Source organism: Cornus florida, unplaced genomic scaffold, assembly GCF_030987335.1.
Source record: "Cornus florida cultivar Cherokee Brave unplaced genomic scaffold, ASM3098733v1 CherokeeBrave_3.0.0_Hap2_Chr10, whole genome shotgun sequence".
Taxonomy (NCBI): domain Eukaryota; kingdom Viridiplantae; phylum Streptophyta; class Magnoliopsida; order Cornales; family Cornaceae; genus Cornus; species Cornus florida.
The window spans coordinates 75,796,222-75,818,287 of NW_026775580.1; the positions used below are offsets into that span (position 1 = coordinate 75,796,222).

Genomic DNA, 22,066 nt, shown 5'->3' on the forward strand with positions numbered 1-22,066 from the left:
CTTGATCACCTGGGGAGTACAATGATGCGTTGAATTATTAAAAATTCACATGGACACCCACTAAAGGATAAAAAATCACCTTACCAAATAATCATCTATATACCGTATACTCATAAGACAAGTTGATTATTAAACCATCCCCTTCAAAAGTCATTGTTAAATCTCCCACATTTTTACAATGAATTCACGGGGATATATGTTGGTCAATTTATCCACCCTGTGGACCATTTCGCTATTTTATGGTCTTAATTGATGCTTCAACACGATGGTCACATGTTTGTTTGTTTTATACTCGTAATGTTGTATTTGCTAGAATTCTTGCTCAAACTATTAAATTGCTGCCACACTTTCCTGATTATCCAATTACGACAATCCGTCTTGATAATGCCGCTGAATTTTCTTCTCAAGCTTTGGATGACTATTGCACGTCAGTTGAAATTAATGTTGAACATCCTGTTGCACACACTCATACTCAAAATGGTTTGGCAGAATCTTTTATTAAAAGACTTCAATTAATTAGTCATCATTTGCTTATGCGAATAAAATTACTTGTTTATGCCTAGGGACATGCCATATTACATGCTGCATCCTTAATTCGTATACGACTAACTGCTTATCATAAGTACTCACTATTGCAACTTATTTTTGGTCAACAACCAAATATCACTCATATACGAGTTTTTGGTTGTGCTGGATATGTTTCAATTGCACTTCCCCAATGCACTAAAATGAGTCATCAACGTAAACTTGGAATTTACGTTGGTTTTGATTCTCCATCTATTATTAGATATCTTGAATTCCTGATAGGTGATATCTTTAAAGCACAATTTGTTGATTGTCATTTTGATGAGGCTGTTTTCCCACCATTAGGGGGAAAAACGGCACAGCAGCAACGTAATATTGCTTGAAATGCCCTGGAATTGTCTCATTTTTTATCCTCTTACAAATCAATATAAAAGAGAAGTTCAGAGGATCATTCACTTGCAAAATGTTGCAAATCAATTACCTGATGTATTTACTGATACAAAAAAAGTAATAAAATCACATACATCAGCTGCAAATATTCCAACACGAATTGTTGTTCTGTCAGCAGTGCAGCAAATGCATCTAAAACACGCCTGAAGCGTAGCAGACCAATCGGTGCAAAAAATACTGTTCCTCGTAAGAGGAAATCGTAAAGAAAAATTGGCACTGTTGAATAGGCCACAAAAGAGTAACATATATTATTGATCAATTTGAGATTATACCCATTGATAAGGCAGAGGCTCTTGATGAGGCCTAGATATCTAAAAATGATGAAATAATAAATATTAATGACGCAAATAAAATCAATGATGATATGGCCCTTGATGAGGCACATGCCCTTAATGAGGCACGGTACCTAAAAATGATGAAATATTAATAAATTATGGAATGAAATGGAATAGTGATAAGTGCTCAAATGTTGCACATTTTAGCACCTAAGCTGTGGTAGTTTAGTCCCTTCATCTATTTTACTTTCCCGTTTTAGTTATAATTCGTGTTTTTGTCTATTTCAGGTCAATAAGGTTCAAACGGGTTAAAAACAGTCTATTAAGGCCTTTTAGAGTCAAGCAGAAAATTCAAAAAAAAGTTCAAAAAATTGCCCTGGAACATTCACGATCGATCGCAAGCCACATCATCGTTCGCAGCCATGTTAGCATTGGATAAGGCTGCCACGCCATCGTTCGTCCAATTCACGATCGATCGCAGCCAACTGTCATCGTTCGCAATGCTACGTCAGCGCCAACTTAGCGGATAGGATTTCCAGTTATCAAAATAAGACTGCCACGTCATTTACGATCGATCGCAGAAATCCACAATCGTTCGCAGATCATTACGATAAATCGCAACTCTGTTGGCAGTGAGCTGTTTTATTCTCGACTTCGCCCGATTTTCACCTAACTTTTGGCTGCAGGATTGCATCAATTTTAGGCATGTTTATGACCCATTTTGGCCTAAAAAGGTCTTGTATAAAAGGCAAATTGAGCCATTTTTATAGTAGTTAGCTAATTTTAGATTAGATACACTTTAAGATACATAGTTTTCTCTCTATAGAATTAGGGTTTTGGGAAGAAAAGAGGCAAGAACATCATCATCCTTAGGGTTTCTACTAAGAAAGAGGAAGAAGATGGAGCCAAGGTTGAAGATAGCCCGTGAGGGTTCCATGACCATATCCACGAATGGCTAAACACCATCTTAGGGCTTGGAAGAGCCTTAGGCTTGTACTTTAAACCCTAGATCTTTGACTTTTTGGGGATTTTTTGTTATAATGAATGTTTTAACCTTGTAAATATATAAATCTTGATTTTGTCTATGATTTGTATGGTTCAATTCTTCCAATTAATTCTCTAAATTTGTTACATGTCTATGTGTGATTAAATTGAGGGTTATGTCTCTACACTAGTTTCTTTAGATTTATTGCATGTCTATGTGTGATTAAATTGAGAATCTAGTGATGGTTATATATAGTTATTATTGGATACATTTGTTGATTGATTTGATGGATTATGCTTATGCTTGATGGATTGTTCTACACCTTTAGTTTAATTGGTTTAATTTCATTGTCTTAACTTAATTGTAGTGTAATTGCATTTCAATTCTTAGATTAGGTAAACCATCCATGCTTGAGTTTGATAATTCATGCTTTTTGTGACAAGTTGTATATTTCTCTAAATTGATGTGTGTTATAATTATGGGTTTATGCTTTAACTTGATGAGTTGTACTACATCATAGCTTATTTTTTGTTAAGTAGACAATTCATGCTTGTTTTTTATATCCATGTTCATTGTTACAATTAATAGCACACACTTAGTTTACAACATTGATTTTTCCCAGATTGTTGAAGGTTAGTGGTTTAGATGAAGAACTTAGTGTTGATTCCTATACCCTAAGACATCTCTCCTATTCTCTCAACCCTACTTAATTTAGCTTGTTTTTATTTGCATGTTTTTAAGTTCAACTGTAGTTTAATTAAACCAAACCAAACCACTTTCTTGATCACTTGACCTACTAATCCGAATTTTATTCCAAGTACCCTTACAATCTCTTCGGACGATCCCTTTTCACTTCATACTACATAGTATAAGTGTCTAGTGGTTTTATAAATTTTAAATGTGATGCCCACTATACATTTTTTTTTAGTACACACCAAAGTACACCATTTTTGTGTGTTGCCCAAGGAGTCACCAAATAGAAATGAAATTGTTGTCGACAACATATTCTTATATGTCGTTACTCTTGATATTGATAATAAGGATCCGGAACCTCAAAACGTCAAAGAGTGTCGACAAATAAATGATTGGCCAAAATGGTAAGAAACTATACAAGTAGAGCTAAATTCATTAGCTAAACGTGAAGTATTTGGACCTGTATACCAAACACTGGGGGTGTCAAGCCTGTTGGGTACAAATGGGTATTTGTATGAAAATGTAATGAGAAAAATGAAATTATAAGGTACAAAGTCCGACTAGTAGCTCAAGGTTTCTTACAGAGACCTAGTATTGATTATAAGGAAACACACTCTCCTGTGATTGATGCAACCACATTTCGATTCATAATACATTTGACAGTCATAGAAAGATTACATATGTATCTAATGGATGTGGTTACAACATATTTATATGTATCATTATATAGTGATATTTATATGAAAATCCCAAAAGGATTTAAAATGCCTGAAACAAAACCACGTAGTATGTACTCGATAAAATTACAACGATCCTTATATAGATTGAAGCAATCTGGATGAATGTGGTACAATTGCCTTAGCGATTACTTACTCAAAGATGGGTCTGTAAATAATCACCTTTGTCCATGCATTTTTATTAACAAATCAGAATTTGGTTTTGTTTTTGTTGCAGTATATGTTGATGATCTGAATCTTGTGGGAACATTATACGATATCGAAAAGACGGCCATTTATTTAAGGGTAAATTACACTCAGACTCCCTGAGGTTAGGTCATCTCTCACCTAGATGAAGATTTTAGTTTTAATTTTTACTTATATTTGAAAGAGTGATTTCGTATTTCACTTACATCCCAAATGTGAATTTGTAGTGATGTCAGACTACTTTTAAGTATAAAATGACTATATTACCCTTTGACCTCCTTTTTGACTATTTCTTGTGACCAAACTACCCCAAACATAAGACTAATGTGTAATATGCTTGCTCTCTTTGTTCCCGTTAGTGGGCCAGCCAAAAGGTGGTTTATCCATGGCATTGGCATGAAGATGATTTATCCTTATTACTGTATTATTTACAACATGTAAAAGTCAAAAACCTATTACTGGCCAGTGGGCCTGAACAACTAAAGCTACATCACGGCCCCCTCTCTATTTTTCTATAGTGGCAGCAGAATCGCGGCAGAGAGCTCAAAAATGTAGGGGCACATCGACAGCGGTTATGGAGTTAGTCATGGCTATTCCGTTAATCGATGAAGCTATATTCGAAGTCGAAATATTTTGAGTGATTTGAGACGGCCTGGGTTTAGGTCACCATCGCTGGCGGCGGTGGAGGTCGGAACGACGAACACACGTGATGGCTATGGAAAGAGCAACTTTCGATCAGTACGTGAACCTTTCCACCGGTTTTCGCGACGCAAGTGGATGGATCAGAACGAACGTCAGTTACTTCCGCATGAACTACGCCATCGTCGTCCCCCTGATCCTCTTCCTCAGCCTCCTCGGCACCCTATCTCGCTGATCGTCTTTGTCGTCATAATGGCCGCCTGGCTCTTCCTCTACTTCCTCCGTAATGAGCCGCTCGATTGACGACCAAGTTGTGCTGATCGTGCTCTCGATTATGATGATCTTGTTTATGTTCCTGACTCAGGCGACGGGCAACATACTGATTGCGTTGATTGCGCTTTTGATCAGAGTGGTGGTTGTTGTGGTTCATACTGCCTTTAGGAAGATCGAAAACTTGTTTGGGGACAAAGAAGCCGCCGGAACCGGTGGATTTTGACTAGAACCGTAAGCGGTAATATTAACAAAAAATAAAACTCTTATTTTATTATTTTTCGAAATTGGATTTACCAACTCATCAATGCATTTCATATATAGGGGCTTTTTTGTCATTTAAGATTACAAATATTTTGAATTAAAATTTTGAGGGTAAAATGGTCAATTCGCATGTATCAGAAGCCAAAAAGTAAATTGGGGTGTATGTGAAAGTTAAAACCAAAATTTTCATCTAGCTGAAAAATGACCTAACCTAAGGGGGTCTTACTGTAATTTACCATTTATTTAAAAAAAGAGGACGAAATGAAAGATCTTGGAAAGACAAAATTCTGCCTTGGTCTGCAGGTTGAACATTTTTCGAGTGGTATTCTTATCTACCAATCAACATATACAGAAAATGTTATGAAACGTTTTTATATGAATAAAGGCCATTTATTGAACTCTCCAATGGTTGTTCGTTCTCTTGATGTCAAGAAAGATTATTTTCGTCCTCGAGAAGATGATGAAGATCTCCTTAGTCCTGAAGTGCCTTATCTCAGTGTGATTGGTGCTCTTATGTATCTTTTAAATTGCACAAGGCCTGACAGAGTATTTTCAGTCAATTTATTAGCAAGGTACAGTTCTGCACCAACCCGCAGACATTGGAATGAAATCAAACATATATTGCGATATCTTTGTGGTACAATTGATATAGGATTGTTTTATTCAAAAGAACCAAATTCTCAATTAATTGGATATGCAAATGCTGGCTATCTCTTTGACCCACATAAAGCTCATTCACAAATAGGATATGTGTTTACTTGTGACGGCACTGTTATATCATAGAGATCTATGAAACAAACAATGATTGCAACTTCTTCAAATCATTCAGAGATACTCGCAATTCATGAGGCAAGTAGAGAATGCATTTGGTTGACATTCATGATTTAACGTATTCGAACAACATGCAATCTATCATCAATAAAAGATAACTCAACAGTATTATATGAAGATAATGCGGTATGCATTGCACAAATGAAAGAAGGATATATTAAAAGTGACAAGACCAAGGACATCTCATCAAAATTCTTTTATGCACATGAACGCAAAAAAAATGGTGATATTGATATTCAGAATATACGTTCATTTGAAAATCTAGCAGATTTATTCACTAAAACGCTTCCAATTACAACATTCAAAAAGCGGGTACACAACATTGGAATGCGTCAACTAAATGATCTTCAGGGTTGAACTAATGCAACAATGAGGGGGAACAATTGATCGAAGAGGTATTGGCATACTGTACTCTTTTCCCTTCGTCCAGGTTTTGTCCTACTGAATTTTCTTGGCAAGGTCTTAATGAGACAGTTTTAACCCATGCAATACCATTTTCAGATATACAAGTTCTTAGAATCCTCCATGACTGGTGCATTGGCTTGTGTTCTTCCTCGGGGTAAGAACAGAATAAGGCATTTCGGAGCCTTAACTGCTCAAAATATAGCACTTGGACCATTGATTGAAGAGGAAGGCGTTCATTTTGTGCCGCATGTGCACCAGCTTCTTGTGAGAGCTTTTGAAAATCAATCAGCTTACAGAGCTTCTTCCTGTCTGGATCTGATAAACCCTGATGCGCCTACATTTTGTATTAAAAAGGAAACAGTCAGGAAAAGAATATAGCAATGGTCAGCACACAGGATCCTTGTTTGGTTTTGGTCAATCTTGTGCCTTTTTAAAAGGAAAACAAAAAATATATATATATATTTTATAAAAAAAAATACAAGTTTAAAGAAACAATTAGAAAAGCAGCTTATTGTCAACTTTATTTTTAACCAATTATCTCCAATCCCTCCCTCCAAAATTAGCTGGCACCAAATCACATAATAGTCTTATCTAGACAAATCTCACAAGAAAAGTTATGTAGAACGTACTCTGAGGTAAATATCAATGGCTCGATACAACCCATCATGAATAGTACGTGCGTGTGATGGTAAAGTTTCTGCAATTGCTATGAATTTAGTGAGCTTGAGATTTGCATCAGGTGCAATTTCAGCGAGGTAATTGTCTACCAACTTTGAAACTTTGAACAATGCAGTCTGGGAGGGTGAATGAGGACTATCAGATTCAAAGACTGAGGCATCTTCCATATCGTCTTCACTATCATCTTGTTGGGAAAAATTAACCAAAATTCTATGAACCGTATCAACATCAAATAAAGTATCACCAGCGTGGCGGAAGGAGGGGACCAAAAGATCATCTAGAGAAGCTATATCCAACTGCGACCCAATCCGCCTCTCAAGATCAAGCCTACAAGCAACTGTGCAATCAAGCATCACAGCACTTCGCAAAAGCCCAAAGAGAAAATTGATGGGAACAGCAAGTTTCTCAACAGGCAGAAGGCTAACAAGTGTCTCAACCACAAGTCTTTCATGTCCACTTGAACCAGCAACCAAATCAATTTTCGGTTGGCTAGATGGATTCCATAAGCTGGATTTCTTAGCCAAGTCTTTCATGTCCACTTGTGGTATTGGCATACTGTACTCTTTTTCTTTCGTCCAGGTTTTGTCCTACTGAATTTTCTTGGCAAGGTCTTAACGAGGCAATTTTAACCCATGCAATACCATTTTCAGATATACAAGTTCTTAATCAAACCTACTGGGTTTTCCTTAGCAAAGTTTTAACGAACATGTTCTTAATGTAATAGGGTGGATTCTAAGGTGGAGTGTTGTGATTGTGGGATCCACCCATTGAATATTGTGGCATAAGCTAAAAGTCTTGGAGGTCAGGCAAAGTGGGGAGCACGAAATTGGACTTGTGGAGCAAGTAAAGGCTTTGTACAAATCTTATGTCTTGATCTGCCACTATATATAGGTGTGTTTGCTGAACAAATTTGAGATATATCACAGAGCAATAAAACTTCTTTTAGTTCTCTTCTCAATCATTGCTTCTTTTACTTTTCTTTGTAAATCATTTCTCTGATATATTAATATAATTATAAGAAAAAACAAATTATAGATAACTTAGATATAGTACCTATTCAAATTAAATTTTAGAGTAAATCCTAAATCCCTGTAAATGATACAGTTGTAGTTCACACCTAGAGTGAAAATTTTAACAATGCGTATAAGCTCCACATCCTCTAAAAAAACTGGTCCAGTATGCGATAGCAATAGAGAAACCTATACTCTGTCAACCTATACTCTGTCAGCATATGCGAGAATATAAAATTACTTGCAAAAACACTGGGTTCCCGAGAAGGATTAGAGGGCAATCTCGGAGAAGGATTAGAGGGCAATCTCGGTAAAGGATACCGTGCAAGGGGAAGTGCACATATGTTATCGTCTTATTCGGCGATCCTGTTGGAGAGGAGAGCTGTAATAACGGTAACATATTGCACGAGGCCACTAGCACAGTCGCGAGTCATAAGTCAACCATTACTCGTTCGTTCATTTAAAAATTCATGACATTTCACCCAAGAAACAACAGCAACTGCACCAAAGTTTCTCAAGAATTAATTATTTTGATACACTTTCTCGATTGACTTACCATTCCTTTGGCAAAATCTTATTCACTGTAGCTTCCGGGTGCTCTGTTCTTAGCGTTCAAACAAACAAAATCAAAATAAATTCTTAAAGATCTGATACAGTGTAACACAAGACCCAATTCTTCATAAGAAGAAATGTATTGGTGGTTCCTCCCTCTTCATGCCAATCAAAGGATCAATGATGCTTCTCCAGTCCTCATAGTGTATGGCCGAGCCACCATCAGGTAACAGAAATCCATTAACAAAGAAAAAAGGCGTCCCAGACACCCCTCTCGAACAACCATACTGTACAACAAAGAAAGTCCCATATGAATTAAGATTGTATAGAGCTAATGGTATAATGGAATAAAACAGGGCTCGTGCATGTCATTAAGGAATGACATGAATTGATGTTTCATGCAATCGATGAGTGAGCCTGCTGAATGAAAATCTTAAAGGACAAAAATTTATGTGCGATTATAGTTCAAGTCGTGCATAACATTTTACCTAAAAAATGTTCGGTCTTACCTTGAAAGAAACCCTTGTTGCAAGATCAGTACTGCGGTCACTAAAGCCAGATTCAATTGCAGAATAATAAGAATTTCCAATTCCTTCGCTTGCAAACTTAACTATGTGATTCACAATGGATGCCCGGGACATGTTGAAGGTAGGTGGGTTGTAAAACTTCTCCTGTTTAATAATTATTCTTCAAGTTTAGTCAGCATAATACTCCAGTCCATAATAAAACTATCTAGCCGATTAACAACCATCTAGCCGATCAACAACCATGCAACCATGTACTCCGTTAAAAACTCATATGCAATTTGTTATTTCCAGTATCTCATAAATACATCTTTCTTGAAAAAAAGTAATAATAGAAATGTACACAAACATATTGGACCGCCATATGCTTGTGTGTGTTTCTTTTTTTCTTTTTTCATTTATGAAAAAAAAAAAAAAAAAATTATTGGACCGCCATATTAAAAAGTTGATGACAAACCTCACACTAATAACTGCTAGTCATGGTTGAAGCAGAATAATTGGATATGAAAAATATCTTCTAATTTTTATTTATTTCGTAACACACACCAACTATTGTCATCACGAGGACTTGACCCTCTACCTCTCAGGCTATCATGTGTATTGCAGAGGAACTGGGCTTGTGAGAGAAAAAGGAGACACCACTAGGCTAGACCCGCGGTGGTTCTTTTAAAGATTGACCTATAGCCCTCAAATATGACACTTCAATTTTTTGTGCATTTTATTTGATGACCCTCTAAAAGTTTCCGGTGTAGGCAAATATGCATTAGGGAAAGGATCCCATATCAAATCTTGAGCATACCTTTACATGATTATTTCTACAACTGATTTCACTTCACATAAAAATTATATTTCAATAAAGGGCATGCTGTTATTGAGAAAAGTAATAATAGCACAACTCCACTCATAATTGCAATAAACCAAAATTGCATCCTTCACAGCTAAAAAATGGAAACTTAAACTGAGTTTTGAATATCTTAAATCACGTGAAAAACATTACTTCCAGATATTAGAAGCAAAAAATTGAATGGAAGGTGAAAATGATCCTGCAAATTCAAAGTCAACTCGTTACGAGTTTGCTTATACACTCAAGATTAGGACTATGATAAACTGTGGTTGGTTGACTATTTTGCAACTTGAGATAGACATTTGAGAATCAAGAGTTCTTACCTGGTGCTTGAAGAACAACTCCATCAAGTCGTACGTAGCAGAAGAGTTCAGCTTATTTACAATATGTAAGGCACGGGAAGTAACAAACGCATTATCATGGTAACTACAATTTCCAAAAAAGAAAATTGTTAATCGTTCTTTAAAACCATGATTTAATATAAAACTGAAATAATAATTGAAAACATCATCTAAAAGATAATTCACATTTGAACTTAACTGGACAAAACCGTAATCTGATCAACTTGGAAATTGGAATCATTACACAAATCCCTTTTTTTCCATGTTACTATATCTAAACCCACATACACCATACCATTGTCATAAGATTTCATATCCTGGATATTCATTTTCATGATGTTTGCTAAAAAAAATAATTAGGCTGCCTCCTCACAGCAAATGCCTAACTTTTTATGGGCTCAGGATGAAAAATTGGACACTGGAAATAAAAAAGGAAACATCGAAAGGGGAAAAAAAAAAAAAAAAAAAAAAAAAAACCTATTTTTCACATATTATTTCCTCCAAGGGCCAGAGAGGCCTAGAAAATCAATAAAATTTGTAAAACTGAAGGCTGTATTTGAGGAGATATCATGTCATTAATATAGTAGTTATCAACTTATGATATTATGGTTCTATAACTATTCTCATGATTTCAATCAATTGGGAATTCAATAAGAGGTTGGATTGGATTTTATCAAACTCAATAAGAGACACAGAGAGCAAACTTGATCAATAAAGGCCATGGTTCAAAGTGGAGGAACCGGTATCAGGTTCGAGAGATGGGAATTGGTTGCGGTTAGACACCGAAGATACACTATATAAAAGGTTCCAAAATAACATTAGAAAATAAATTAAATACAAAATCTAAATAATTTCAAGTTGTGTATTGAATATTTTTGTAAAATTATGGAAAAGCAGCACCTAATTCTTATCGTCTATGCACAAACGCAAAAGAAAATGCTCCATGGAAGACAAAGACAAAACAACATTGGCTAACTAATTTCAATGAAAAGAAGCCACACATTTCATGTGTGTACGGCGTCATTAATTCATTTCCACCATGCGCGTAGGTCCAAAAGAGACCAGATAATCAATGTGATTCAATATACATACCAAACACACACACACACATATATATATATTCAATTCAGCTAACACAATGATCTATAAAGTCAACAACCTGAAGTATATTCCACCAGAATTGGTTTAATTCTTCGACTTATCATATGCAAAAGAACAAATACATGATCACTAAGCTAATAATCAAACATTATACAAAGAAACAGACCTAGACCCTAATCATCGACTTGATTTCTTAAATTCTGGACATCATAACGAAGCAAGCATATCCTTCATAATTTTCCTTTTCATTTTTCTTTTCCTTTGCTTTCTCAGCAACCAAACAGAGAAAACATTCAATAATAAAAAGGGTGAGATAGAATTACTAACGGTAAAGCGAAGGGGTGGACGATGAGAGAGACGGCAGAGCCGTAGTGTTGGAGGGCAAGCTTGAGAGGGGGCCAGGCGTCCCTGCTGTCGGGGCAGACCGGGTCGAAGAAGGCCTCAATCATCACCGAATCGGTGGTCGCCGGCCGGTTCTTGTAGGCGAAGCCGTCTAGCTTTGGCGGGATCGAGACCTGAGTATGAACGATGATCCATTTGGAAGCAAATAGTCCTACTAACAGGAATAACAGAGATGACAGTCTCTCCATCTCTGGTTTTTTGTTTCTCTCTACGATTGGTTCTTCGAATCTGAGAGAGTGTGTAGGACAAATAGCGTTGAGAATATTTTAGCAACTAGCGTGGCGTGGATAGTACTGGACCGCACCTGCTGGTCCAGTGCAATTTAGACTATCCAAGAACCTAAATCACGTCATTCGCATCGATGCACTTACAGTATGCGTGTATTCTGACTCAAATTCTTATTATTTATAACTTTTCACACATTTCTGTTCTCAATTTCGCTTATGCTCTTTGCTTTATGTGACTCGGGGGAATGTAATATTTCTCACTTATTTTTTCTTTCTTTCTATTAATTGTTGAATTTAAAAAGTCAAAATAAAACTGAATAAATTAAACCAACCTCTCATATTTAGACAAATTAACACAGAGCTAGCAACTTAGTCTTTATTACTTTGATCTTTCTTAAACAATAAACATATTTGTTGGTTATGCAAGGTGTCTTTGAGAGTGAAAAATCATTACTGCCCAAATTTTTATACAAAGGAATTTCACACTTTTCATGAAGGGTAAAATTATTATTTTATAAAATTTGGTCTAAGTAATAAAAATTGAACAGTTTTCTATTTAAAGACAACTGAAAATAAAAACCTGTAAAAAAAAAACTTTGCTTAGGTTCAATTTTTTGAAAACTATTTAATGAAAATTCAGGTATAAAAATGTATGTTCTCATTTAACTATTTTTTATAATTTTTTAAAAACAATTTTCTATTCTTTGAATTTTTTATAACTGTTTTTAGAGTTACAAAGCATACAATCCCTTAACAACTACTTTGGTGGATGGTGTTCTAATGCGGGTGTTCCACTCCAATTTTGACTGTATGATAAATAAAAAAAAAGACAAAAAAAAGGACCTATAATAGTAGTATTTATTCCCTTTGTCTTGGTTTAATATAGTTTATCTTTTTTTTCTTTCTTTTTTTTTTATTCCATTAAAAAAGTCAAAATAAAATAAAAACTACAGTACATTTTTTCATAAATATTTTAAAATTTTTTTTAATAAAAAAACCACTTAATATTCTATATATTCAAACTTAAAAGATAATTTGGTATTTTCTTAAAAAAGAGGGAACATTTAATTTTTGTTTGCCTTTTTACATATCTAAAAAGAAAGAAAAAATTTTGTCTCACTTGCCTTGGTTAGGTATGGAGAAATCATATTCTTGTTATTGTTACTTGTCTTGATTTGAGCCCATGGCAAACGTGTGCGTGAGTTCTCTTCAATTAACAAATAATAATAATAATAATAATTAAATAAATAAAGAAAAAATAAATAAAAATACTGCGGAGTTGAATAAAAGTGAACGTTTATCACGAGGCCAGTACTTCAATAGTAAAAAGAAATTAAACACATACACTAAAAATTCATATTCTGCTTAGAAGTTTTGACTCTAGAAGTAGAAATTTCTCTAATTTTGGTGGTTTAATCTATTGTGGTAGTTGTTTGGGACGTAACATGTTGACCAAGCCATGACAAGACAAGTTCTCAATCTCTTCGATAGTAATTTTCAGCACACCATTCTCAGCTGTCTCAGTTCATCCACGTCTTCTCTCTCACAAGCAAGACAAGCTCATGCCTGCTTTCTCAAAACTGGTCTATCAAATGAAACCCATGTCACCACCAAGATGCTCTCGCTCTATGCCAATCACCGCCGCTTTGCCGACGCAGAGATTGTCCTCGATTCGGTCCCCGAACCCGATGTGTTCTCTTTCTCGACTCTCATCTATGCTTATGCAAAACTCAGTCAATTCAGTAATGCCTTGCGTTTATTTTCTCGAATGATGTCTCGAGGTCTCATGCCGGATAGTCATGTCCTACCCAGTGCCGTCAAGGCTTGCACTGGACTATCGGCTCTCAAAGTGGGGCAACAGGTCCATGGCATTGCTTCGGTATGTGGGTTTTGTTCGGATTCCTTTGTTCAGTCCTCTTTGGTTCATATGTATATTAAGTGTAATCACTTCATGGATGCCCACAAAATGTTGGACGAAATGCCTGAACCAAATGTGGTGTCCTGGAGTGCTTTAATCGCGGGTTATGCACGACAAGGATGTGTAAGCGAGACAAAGGAAGCCTTTTCTGAGATGAGAAATTTAGGGGTTGAACCTAATTTAGTTTCTTGGAATGGGATAATTGCAGGATTCAATCAGACTGGTCATTATTTGGAAGCAGTTAATATTTTCCGGCAGATGCATTTGCAATGTTTTAAGGCTGATGGGACTACTATTTCCAGTGTTCTTCCTGCAGTGGGGAACACGGAGGATTTTGAATTGGGAATACAAATTCATGCTTATGTGATCAAGGTGGGTGTTGATTCTGATAAGTGTGTGGTTACAGCTCTTATTGACTTGTATGGTAAGTGTGCCTGCACGTCAGAGATGTTGCAAGTGTTTAATGAAATGGATGAATCGGATATAGGTGCTTGCAATGCACTGGTGGCCGGGCTCTCACGAAATGGTCTTGCGGATGAGGCATTGATGGTTTTTAGGCAATTCAAAGACCAAGGGATGGATTTGAATGTTGTGTCTTGGACGTCAGTGATTGCTTGTTGCTCTCAAAATAGCAAAGATATGGAGGCTCTGGACCTTTTCAGAGAGATGCAGATTGCTGGGGTGAAGCCAAACTTTGTAACAATCCCTTGCTTGTTACCAGCCTGTGGCAATATTGCAGCATTAATGCATGGGAAGGCAGCTCATGGCTTTTCTCTTAGAATCGGGATGTCCAATGATGTTTATGTGGGTAGTGCATTGATTGATATGTATGCCAAGTGTGGAAGGATTCTGACGTCTCGGCTCTATTTTGATGGGATGCCGATCCGAAATTTGGCTTGCTGGAATGCGATAATGGGTGGGTATGCAATGCATGGAAAGGCTAAGGAAGCAATGGAGATATTTCATTTGATGCAGAGGAGTGGACAGAAGCCTGACTCCATTAGCCTCACATGTGTGTTATCTGCATGCAGCCAGAGTGGCCTAACAGAAGAAGGTCAGTACTACTTTAAAAGCATGTCCAGAGAGTATGGGGTTGAAGCTAGAGTGGAGCATTATGCTTGCATGGTGACCCTTCTTGGTCGTGCAGGAAAGCTCGAAGAGGCATATTCCATGATCCAGCAAATGCCATTGGAGCCCGATGCTTGTGTTTGGGGATCTTTACTGAGTTCTTGTAAAGTTCACAATAACTTGAGTTTGGGAAAGGTCGCTGCCAAGGAATTATTTGTGTTAGAACCTGGAAATCCTGGGAACTACATTATTCTGTCCAATATATATGCCTCTAACGGCAAATGGAATGAAGTAGACAAAGTGAGGTATAGGATGAAGAATATGGGGTTGAGGAAAAATCCTGGTTGCAGTTGGATTGAGGTCAAGAACAAGGTGCATATGCTTTTAGCAGGAGACAAATCACATCCTCAAATGAGTGAAATCATTAAAAAGTTGAATCAATTAAGCATGGAGATGAAGAAATCAGGTTATGTTCCAATTACTGACTTTGTGCTGCAAGATGTTGAAGAACATGACAAGGAGGAGATTTTGTGTGGGCACAGTGAGAAGTTGGCTGTAGTGTTTGGGATTCTGAACACTAGCCCAGGGTCTCCCCTTCAAGTTATAAAGAACCTTAGGATTTGTGGGGACTGCCATGCTGTTATAAAATTTATATCCAGCTTTGAAGGGAGGGAAATTTTTGTCAGAGACACGAATCGCTTTCATCACTTCAAAGATGGGATGTGTTCGTGTGGGGACTATTGGTGATCTTTTTAATGGTCTTCTGAGGCATGCTATTACTACTCTACAAAAAGATATAAGCAGAATGTGCAAACCCATGCAGACTATGGGTAGAAAATACTCTATTCTCTTGTTCATTTACATCCCTTTGTAGAAACTTCATATTCTGTTGATTGTTTCTCTAGTCCCCATATACTGTGTTATTTCCTTAACGTGTGGAGATAACATTTTAGAGTTCTTGACTGAGGAATTCTTTGCTGTCTGCTGTAATAATTTATGTTGCTTGTGAGGTCTGAGGTAAAAATAGTAAGGTTTTGGCAAATTTTCTTGTTGCTTTGACCCTTTTCAACTGATTTTGGACTGTTACACTAAATGTATTTTTCAGACGACAATTTCCTTACCTTTTGATTCATAAATTCTTTTCTCAATCTTTTGCACCTTTATTTCAGCATCTTTTTTTATCTCTCTCGAGATGATTCTTAGATACGATACTAAAGGTAATACTTAAATATTTCATTCAGGTGACTTTTTTTTTTTTGGTTCTAAGAATTGGTCGCATTTCTATTATTTATTTAGGCTATATGACCTATATCTATTTAATCTTTTTACTTGTCTGAGTGGTTCGTCATGGCTTCATGGGTGACTATTGTATTTTATTGACAAAACCATATGTATAGGATGAAACAACACCTTTCCAATACTGACATATACCAAACCCCTGACCATGTCAACCTATTCACTGTCCTTGCCTGTTGTTCCTCATGCCCTCAAGGATGGTAAAAATTATGATTTGAGATGATTGGCAGATAATAATAATATACCAACCCTTAGAAGATTGGTTACTTTGGGGGTTACATTCTCTTAAAATATCCTGTATTTACAATATTTGCTTGTTAGTATACCTGTCATGTGACTCACATCAGAACAAGATCCACTGCTCAATGTATTTTTATTTAGTTTTATATTATTATCATTAGCATTAGTGATTGTACATTCACAGATCAAGTTTGTTCAATGGCTATGGTTTTTGCAGGTTCAGCATTTAACAAACAGATATTGGATTCCTTGGGAGCTTCAACAGTTGTAGAAGTACAGGTAGCTTTTCATCTAATAGCACTAAGTAATCTGCTCATATTCATATACTCATATTGCACAGGAGATTATAACTCCCTGCAATCTGTTTGTAATTTCGTGAGGTGCTTTTTTTCATTAATGTGTTGATTTCCGTTAACAAAAATCGTGTGAGGTGTTCAATTAGACATTGAATATATTTCTGTATATAGTAAAAGTGAAGCAGTGTACTACCTGTCACTGGACGTGTTATGAGTTACTGCTGCCTTTTCTGGCAAATAAAAAGCATGAAGCTGCTGATTTACTGTCATTTTTGTCCATATGGTCTTACTGTACTCCTCATGTTGCAGGGTAGCAAGGTAAGGAGGCGTAAAGAGTGGGGAAATTGGATAACCAGTTCTAATCAGTTTCCTGCTGACTTGGCCTCACAATTTCATGGTGGATCAAATTACAATTCGCTAGCAAGTTCTTTATAGAAGGGCACATAGGATGCAGTGACTACCAAGTGTAATACTATTATGGGTAGGCCAGATCCTCATAAAAAGGTAGCTCCGGGCAAGTGTTCATCTGTGGAGTTGATTGGCCAGTCAAAATTGTCTAATGGGGAGAATATTTATGGAAGAAGAATGTTATAGCCAGATATGACAAATTCACGCTTTTAAAAATGTAGTTTGTTCATTCAAGGCTGGGACAGTTTTCCTTATATGGTTCTTGGATTGGAAGGTGGGAGAGGATATTGCTTTGGAAGGTTTATGAACATAGTTTCCTTGATTTTCTCTTGGACAAAGCCCATGTTTTGGCAGTTTACAGGAAAGTAAAAGAATACACACACAGGCACCCAAGCTAACTTCTCTAAAATGAAAAGAAAGAAAAGGAAGTGTTGGGGAATATCTCGCAAAACTGTGCGGGATTATCTGGTTGCATAGTTTAGTTGTCATGTGAACCGATGGTGTTTTTCTGTTCCTGGTGATTTCATGTGCTCCACGTTACTGAGCTTGGTTTATGATAGGATGGGAAAAATTGAAATATATTGCGGGTGCTGTTGGCATAAAAGAGGGTGGGTGAGCTCTGCTTGATTTTGTCTTTATTTATATTTCCCTAGGCCTCTTTTTTTTGGATTTCTTTCTCCTTTATTTTGGTTTAATTTTATTCTGTACCAGATATGTATTTACATTTGGTATACATCTCAATTATCATATTCTTCTAGACCTTTTTGAAAATTTTGATACATCAAAATATGATTTGTCTAGGACAGTTAGTCATGTAGCATGGAAAATTGCATTTATATTCTGAAGTTTGGCTGGTATGTCTTTAGATTTTTTTTATTTTATTTTATTATTATTTTTTTTTCTGTCACAAGTTTTATGTTTCATCATTGTAGATGAATCTTACAGATTGTTGGACTTCCCAAGTATGATTGACGTTTGATTGCAGATGTGAGTCCAAATTCATGTTAGGGTTTTGTTTGTGTTGTTGCTCACATGAATAACATAGTCATTTTTCTATCGTAGTAAATTTTGTTTCTATTTCATCTGTATCAATTCAATTAGTTGGTGTTGTTTGCCATGACAAAAAGATAATCTGGTTTGTTAGCCATGAAGTTCACTGCCAGAGCCTTATTATAGATTGATTCTTCCATTTCTCTGCTGCCATGAAACAGACACTGCAGCTGAAGCCATACAACCATCCAGCTATCGTTCTACCATTTCTCAATTGCTCCGAGTTGGTAGCTGGTAAGATCTCTACTTGTGTCCTTCCAAAAAGATGCACCTTCCACTTCTCTTTCTTTCCTTTTTGGTGCTTCTAATTGAATACCTTTTCTTGAGGTAGATTCTCTGTCCTCGAGGATATTCCTGGCTTTTTGTCTATATTATGTATCTCTTCTTACTGGTGCACATCGATTCTGCCAAAGCCGGGCTCTCTCTGTGTTACCTTTTGCTACAATGGAAACAAAAATTTTGAAACTCTCTTCCGCGCTTTTGTATTAAACCTAAGCACAGGTCTTTTGCACCAGATGACTTTTGAGAGGCACGAGTTCACTATTTATGGTTGTGCTAAATTAGGCTTGTCCAACTTGTAGGTTGTTGAGAAGTTGATTATCAGTATTCACCAAAAAGCAGCATCAACAAGGCTGGGGTCAACAGGACCTGAACCCCCTGATTTTAGGATTCTATGGACATCAAATAGTTGATGGGTACCTTTTCACCTTGCCCTCATCTAAAAGTGAATTCTTTTATTTGTACAGCTTTGAGGATTATTCTTTCTTCTTATTATTTATTTGCTTATTTATTATTATTATTATTTTTTGGGCTCCTCTTTGGGGTTTTTTTATTTTATTTTTATTTTGTTTCCTTATTTTGTTAAGAAAATCAATTCTGATGAAATTATTGTAGTTGTTATAACTCGTTATAAGGCATTCTATCTCGATATAAACATACGATTAGGAGGATTCTCATTAGGAAAAAAGGTACATTGTTTAATCTCAAAAACAATACTTCATTCAGGCATTTGACCATAAGATTAGCTCCTTCTGAAATTGCTTCAAAGCAACTGAGTTTGACACCACAATGAGGGTTTGAAACCATCATATCATATGTTGTGTCTCCAAAGCTAGTGAGATCCACAAACTGGTTGCTAGGGTCACCATCACTCTCTTTCAGAAACAAACAATGAGCAACTGCCATAGTATCTGTGTAATTAGATTCTGGAAGAACACATTGCAGCTCAAGCATGCCTTCATCATAATGCTGCCTCAATAACCGCCGTGCATTTCCATCTTTCACCTTTAGGTCTACCATACTAAATTGTATTCCTAAATTTCTCGTATATTCCATCGCTTGCAGGTACAAATCTGAACTCCACGTACTTGTGTGGTTCAGGCACTCCATTAGTGTGGCCGACTGTAGGAAAACAAGGTATAACACTTAAGTCTGTTGTCAGATCGGAGACCTTTACTACTCCTAACTGTTGAATGGCGAAGGCATAGGCAGTGGGGATTGGAAAAGTCCGTACAATGTCTGGGCTTCTTGATATTACCTGAGTCATACTGCGAAACCACATGGGAAAACAGTATTGTTCATATCTTCAGGTATGTGATTAAGCAACATCCAGAGGCTAAATAATTAGAGATGGTGTTCATATGACTTGCAAAGTGTGAGTCACTTAACTCAGTCCTCATCTCATGCAATCTAGAATGAGCACCTTGTTGGGAAAATGATAATGATAAATCACGAAAATCAGGTCTAGTGTGAACTATTAAAAAAACATGCATATACATGTGAAACATTTAAAACTTGATTGTTATAGGGAGAGTATGAAGTAAAATAATTAGTTTAAATTATAAGCATTATAAAAAATATTTTGAAACATATTAAATGTACCTTTGAGAGTGTCTCGTGCACCTTGGGAGAAGGCAGTTGGTTTCAGATAAAACCAAACGGGGTTCGGGTGGTTGTTCTGGACCTTTTCTGGAAGTAGCCAGATGTCCCTTTTTCTTTAATTCCATAACAACGTAGGCTTCGTTCCCTGTAGTGACTGTGCCCAGGGCTGTTTGCCGGTACGTCTGTTCTAGGGAAGATGGCAAAGCAGGGCTTTCTCTTCGTATTTTCAACTTCTTTGGTGGAGCCATCTCAGTATTTGCAGTCTCGCTTTTCTTTGGCAAGGAAGCTGCAGACTCTCTAGGCTTTTTCCCTTGATGCTAAATCAAGAATTGAACTTATTTTACTATCATTTTAATATATTTTTTTCCCAGAGTTTTGTATCTTTCCTACCAACATATTTTGGTCCAAAGCATTCTGAATTTAAGAGTACACTTCTGTTCTTTCTACCTACATTTTCAAAAGGTGATCAGTCTACTTAATAGTCTGTTTCCCTCTGCAGGATCCAAGAGTATGTTGTATTTCCTTCTTGCAAGTGGTTGGCTTTCATTAGACAAACTTTAGTTGGGGTACAAATATGAGAGGAGAAACGAAGAGGGGTAAAACACTGTTTCAGTGCGAGCTGCGAAAGCGGTACGAAATCGAGACAAACTCTGAATACTAGATATGACCTCAAAATAAAATAACAGGGGTCAAGGCAAACTGTGAAACGATGGGAGATAAGCTTTATCGTCGAGAGGGAAAAAGCCGAGACCACCAGCTAAGGCTCCTAAATGACCCCAGTAAGGGCAACTCCAATGGGCTGTCAATTTCAAAATATAAAAGGTGGGTTTAAAATGGGCTCTCCAATGACATGTCAAATGAGCTGCCAAAATATAGTTTTGTCAAATTTGTGCCAAATGTAACACAAACTGTAGCGGTTGCCAAATATGCTATTATGTGCAAAACCCACTTCCCCATTTACTTTCCAATTTCTATTTTCATCTCTCTATATATATAACCTTGAAATTCTATATATACACACGCACATATATATATATATATATATAGTTCATCTCTTTTACTCTGTATCCACAATTAAGATTGAGAATTCCTGAATTTCGATGGCATAATTTAATGTCGACATACTTTTGCTGGTTGCACGAGGATGATTGATTTATTATAGATTTGTGGTGAATTAGTTGATTTATTATTTGAGTGATGTGTCCTAAAAATGTTTAATGATTTGCCCTAAAAATATTTTATTTTTTGGTTTAGAGTTACTAATAATATAATCAAATATATAATTTATATTTTATTTATTTTTAATGAGGCAAATAAGCTAAATAACACTCACCAAAAAAAAAAAAAAAAATGGTTGTTGAAAATTGGTAGTTGGGAATGGTAGTTGAAAAAGAATGGTTATTATGTAAAAAAATAACATTTGGATGAAATGCACCATTAAAGCAGAATTGTTAAAATATAGTATTTTGACACTGTAATTCTTCTCAAAATATAAATTTGGCATGCAAAAATGACATTTTACATTGAAGATGGTCTAAGTCAGAATTTTCTTCCTATTAACCGGGCTCAAGTCAGTGTCACCAACTACAGGCAACGAAAATTTTGCATTATTATTGTAATACCAATGTCAAATGCAATTTCATCAATATGACAAGTTGCATAGAGGTTGGAACATCTCTTGCAGGTCCAAAAATTATGGTTGATTTTGGTGATGGCAGTGAGATTTCAATGCTACATGGTGGATTTTACTGCAGAGGCACTTTCATTTCCAGAGTGTGTGTATCCATATAGGCTTGCATATGTTATACCATGCTGCCTGCTTTATTAATAGCAATTCCCAATTAATTTCTATTACTTCAGCTACCTTTATTTGATATCACATAATAGCTTTTGAGACAAGGTATTTGTGACAAAAGCTAACGACGGCTGTGTATATAAATGAGTAATGATAGAAAGTTCAATGGTCGAAC

General features: G+C 36.2%; 4 protein-coding genes across 4 annotated transcripts; 2 read left to right on the forward strand and 2 right to left on the reverse strand.

The window, feature by feature from the left end:
* The first annotated feature begins 5,285 nt into the window (after positions 1-5,285).
* LOC132277885 (secreted RxLR effector protein 161-like) lies at positions 5,286-5,807 on the forward strand. Its single transcript, XM_059779728.1, has one exon. It carries the CDS (start codon positions 5,286-5,288, stop codon positions 5,805-5,807), a length of 522 nt encoding a protein of 173 aa, XP_059635711.1.
* A 297-nt stretch (positions 5,808-6,104) lies between these two features.
* LOC132277276 (BTB/POZ domain-containing protein At5g48800-like) lies at positions 6,105-7,623 on the reverse strand. Its single transcript, XM_059779089.1, has 2 exons — positions 6,890-7,623; positions 6,105-6,594 (listed from the first exon to the last, which is right to left on the reverse strand). The coding sequence occupies exons 1-2, from the start codon at positions 7,490-7,492 to the stop codon at positions 6,214-6,216; spliced, it is 984 nt and encodes a 327-aa protein (XP_059635072.1). The 5' UTR covers positions 7,493-7,623; the 3' UTR covers positions 6,105-6,213.
* Positions 7,624-8,381: 758 nt separating this feature from the next.
* Positions 8,382-11,971, reverse strand: LOC132277277 (uncharacterized). Its single transcript, XM_059779090.1, has 4 exons — positions 11,638-11,971; positions 10,192-10,294; positions 9,010-9,171; positions 8,382-8,787 (listed from the first exon to the last, which is right to left on the reverse strand). The coding sequence occupies exons 1-4, from the start codon at positions 11,898-11,900 to the stop codon at positions 8,626-8,628; spliced, it is 690 nt and encodes a 229-aa protein (XP_059635073.1). The 5' UTR covers positions 11,901-11,971; the 3' UTR covers positions 8,382-8,625.
* A 1,320-nt stretch (positions 11,972-13,291) lies between these two features.
* On the forward strand, positions 13,292-21,257 carry LOC132279202 (pentatricopeptide repeat-containing protein At1g20230). The gene is made up of 6 exons (XM_059781133.1): positions 13,292-15,755; positions 16,679-16,740; positions 17,067-17,773; positions 18,377-18,910; positions 19,560-19,804; positions 20,596-21,257. The coding sequence occupies exon 1, from the start codon at positions 13,399-13,401 to the stop codon at positions 15,670-15,672; it is 2,274 nt and encodes a 757-aa protein (XP_059637116.1). The 5' UTR covers positions 13,292-13,398; the 3' UTR covers positions 15,673-15,755; positions 16,679-16,740; positions 17,067-17,773; positions 18,377-18,910; positions 19,560-19,804; positions 20,596-21,257.
* The last annotated feature ends 809 nt before the right edge of the window (positions 21,258-22,066 follow it).

Excerpts from the sequence above, each read along its gene's own strand:
- LOC132277885 (XM_059779728.1), top strand. The coding sequence starts at position 5,286 with ATGAAAGATCTTGGAAAGACAAAATTCTGCCTTGGTCTGCAGGTTGAA.
- LOC132277276 (XM_059779089.1), bottom strand. The coding sequence starts at position 7,492 with ATGCCAATACCACAAGTGGACATGAAAGACTTGGCTAAGAAATCCAGC. Across the intron at positions 6,595-6,889 it reads CCATTGATATTTACCTCAGA|GCGCATCAGGGTTTATCAGA; the intron begins GTACGTTCTACA and ends TACAAAATGTAG.
- LOC132277277 (XM_059779090.1), bottom strand. The coding sequence starts at position 11,900 with ATGGAGAGACTGTCATCTCTGTTATTCCTGTTAGTAGGACTATTTGCT. Across the intron at positions 9,172-10,191 it reads AGTTGTTCTTCAAGCACCAG|GAGAAGTTTTACAACCCACC; the intron begins GTAAGAACTCTT and ends ATTATTAAACAG. Across the intron at positions 8,788-9,009 it reads CAACAAGGGTTTCTTTCAAG|TATGGTTGTTCGAGAGGGGT; the intron begins GTAAGACCGAAC and ends TTTGTTGTACAG.
- LOC132279202 (XM_059781133.1), top strand. The coding sequence starts at position 13,399 with ATGACAAGACAAGTTCTCAATCTCTTCGATAGTAATTTTCAGCACACC.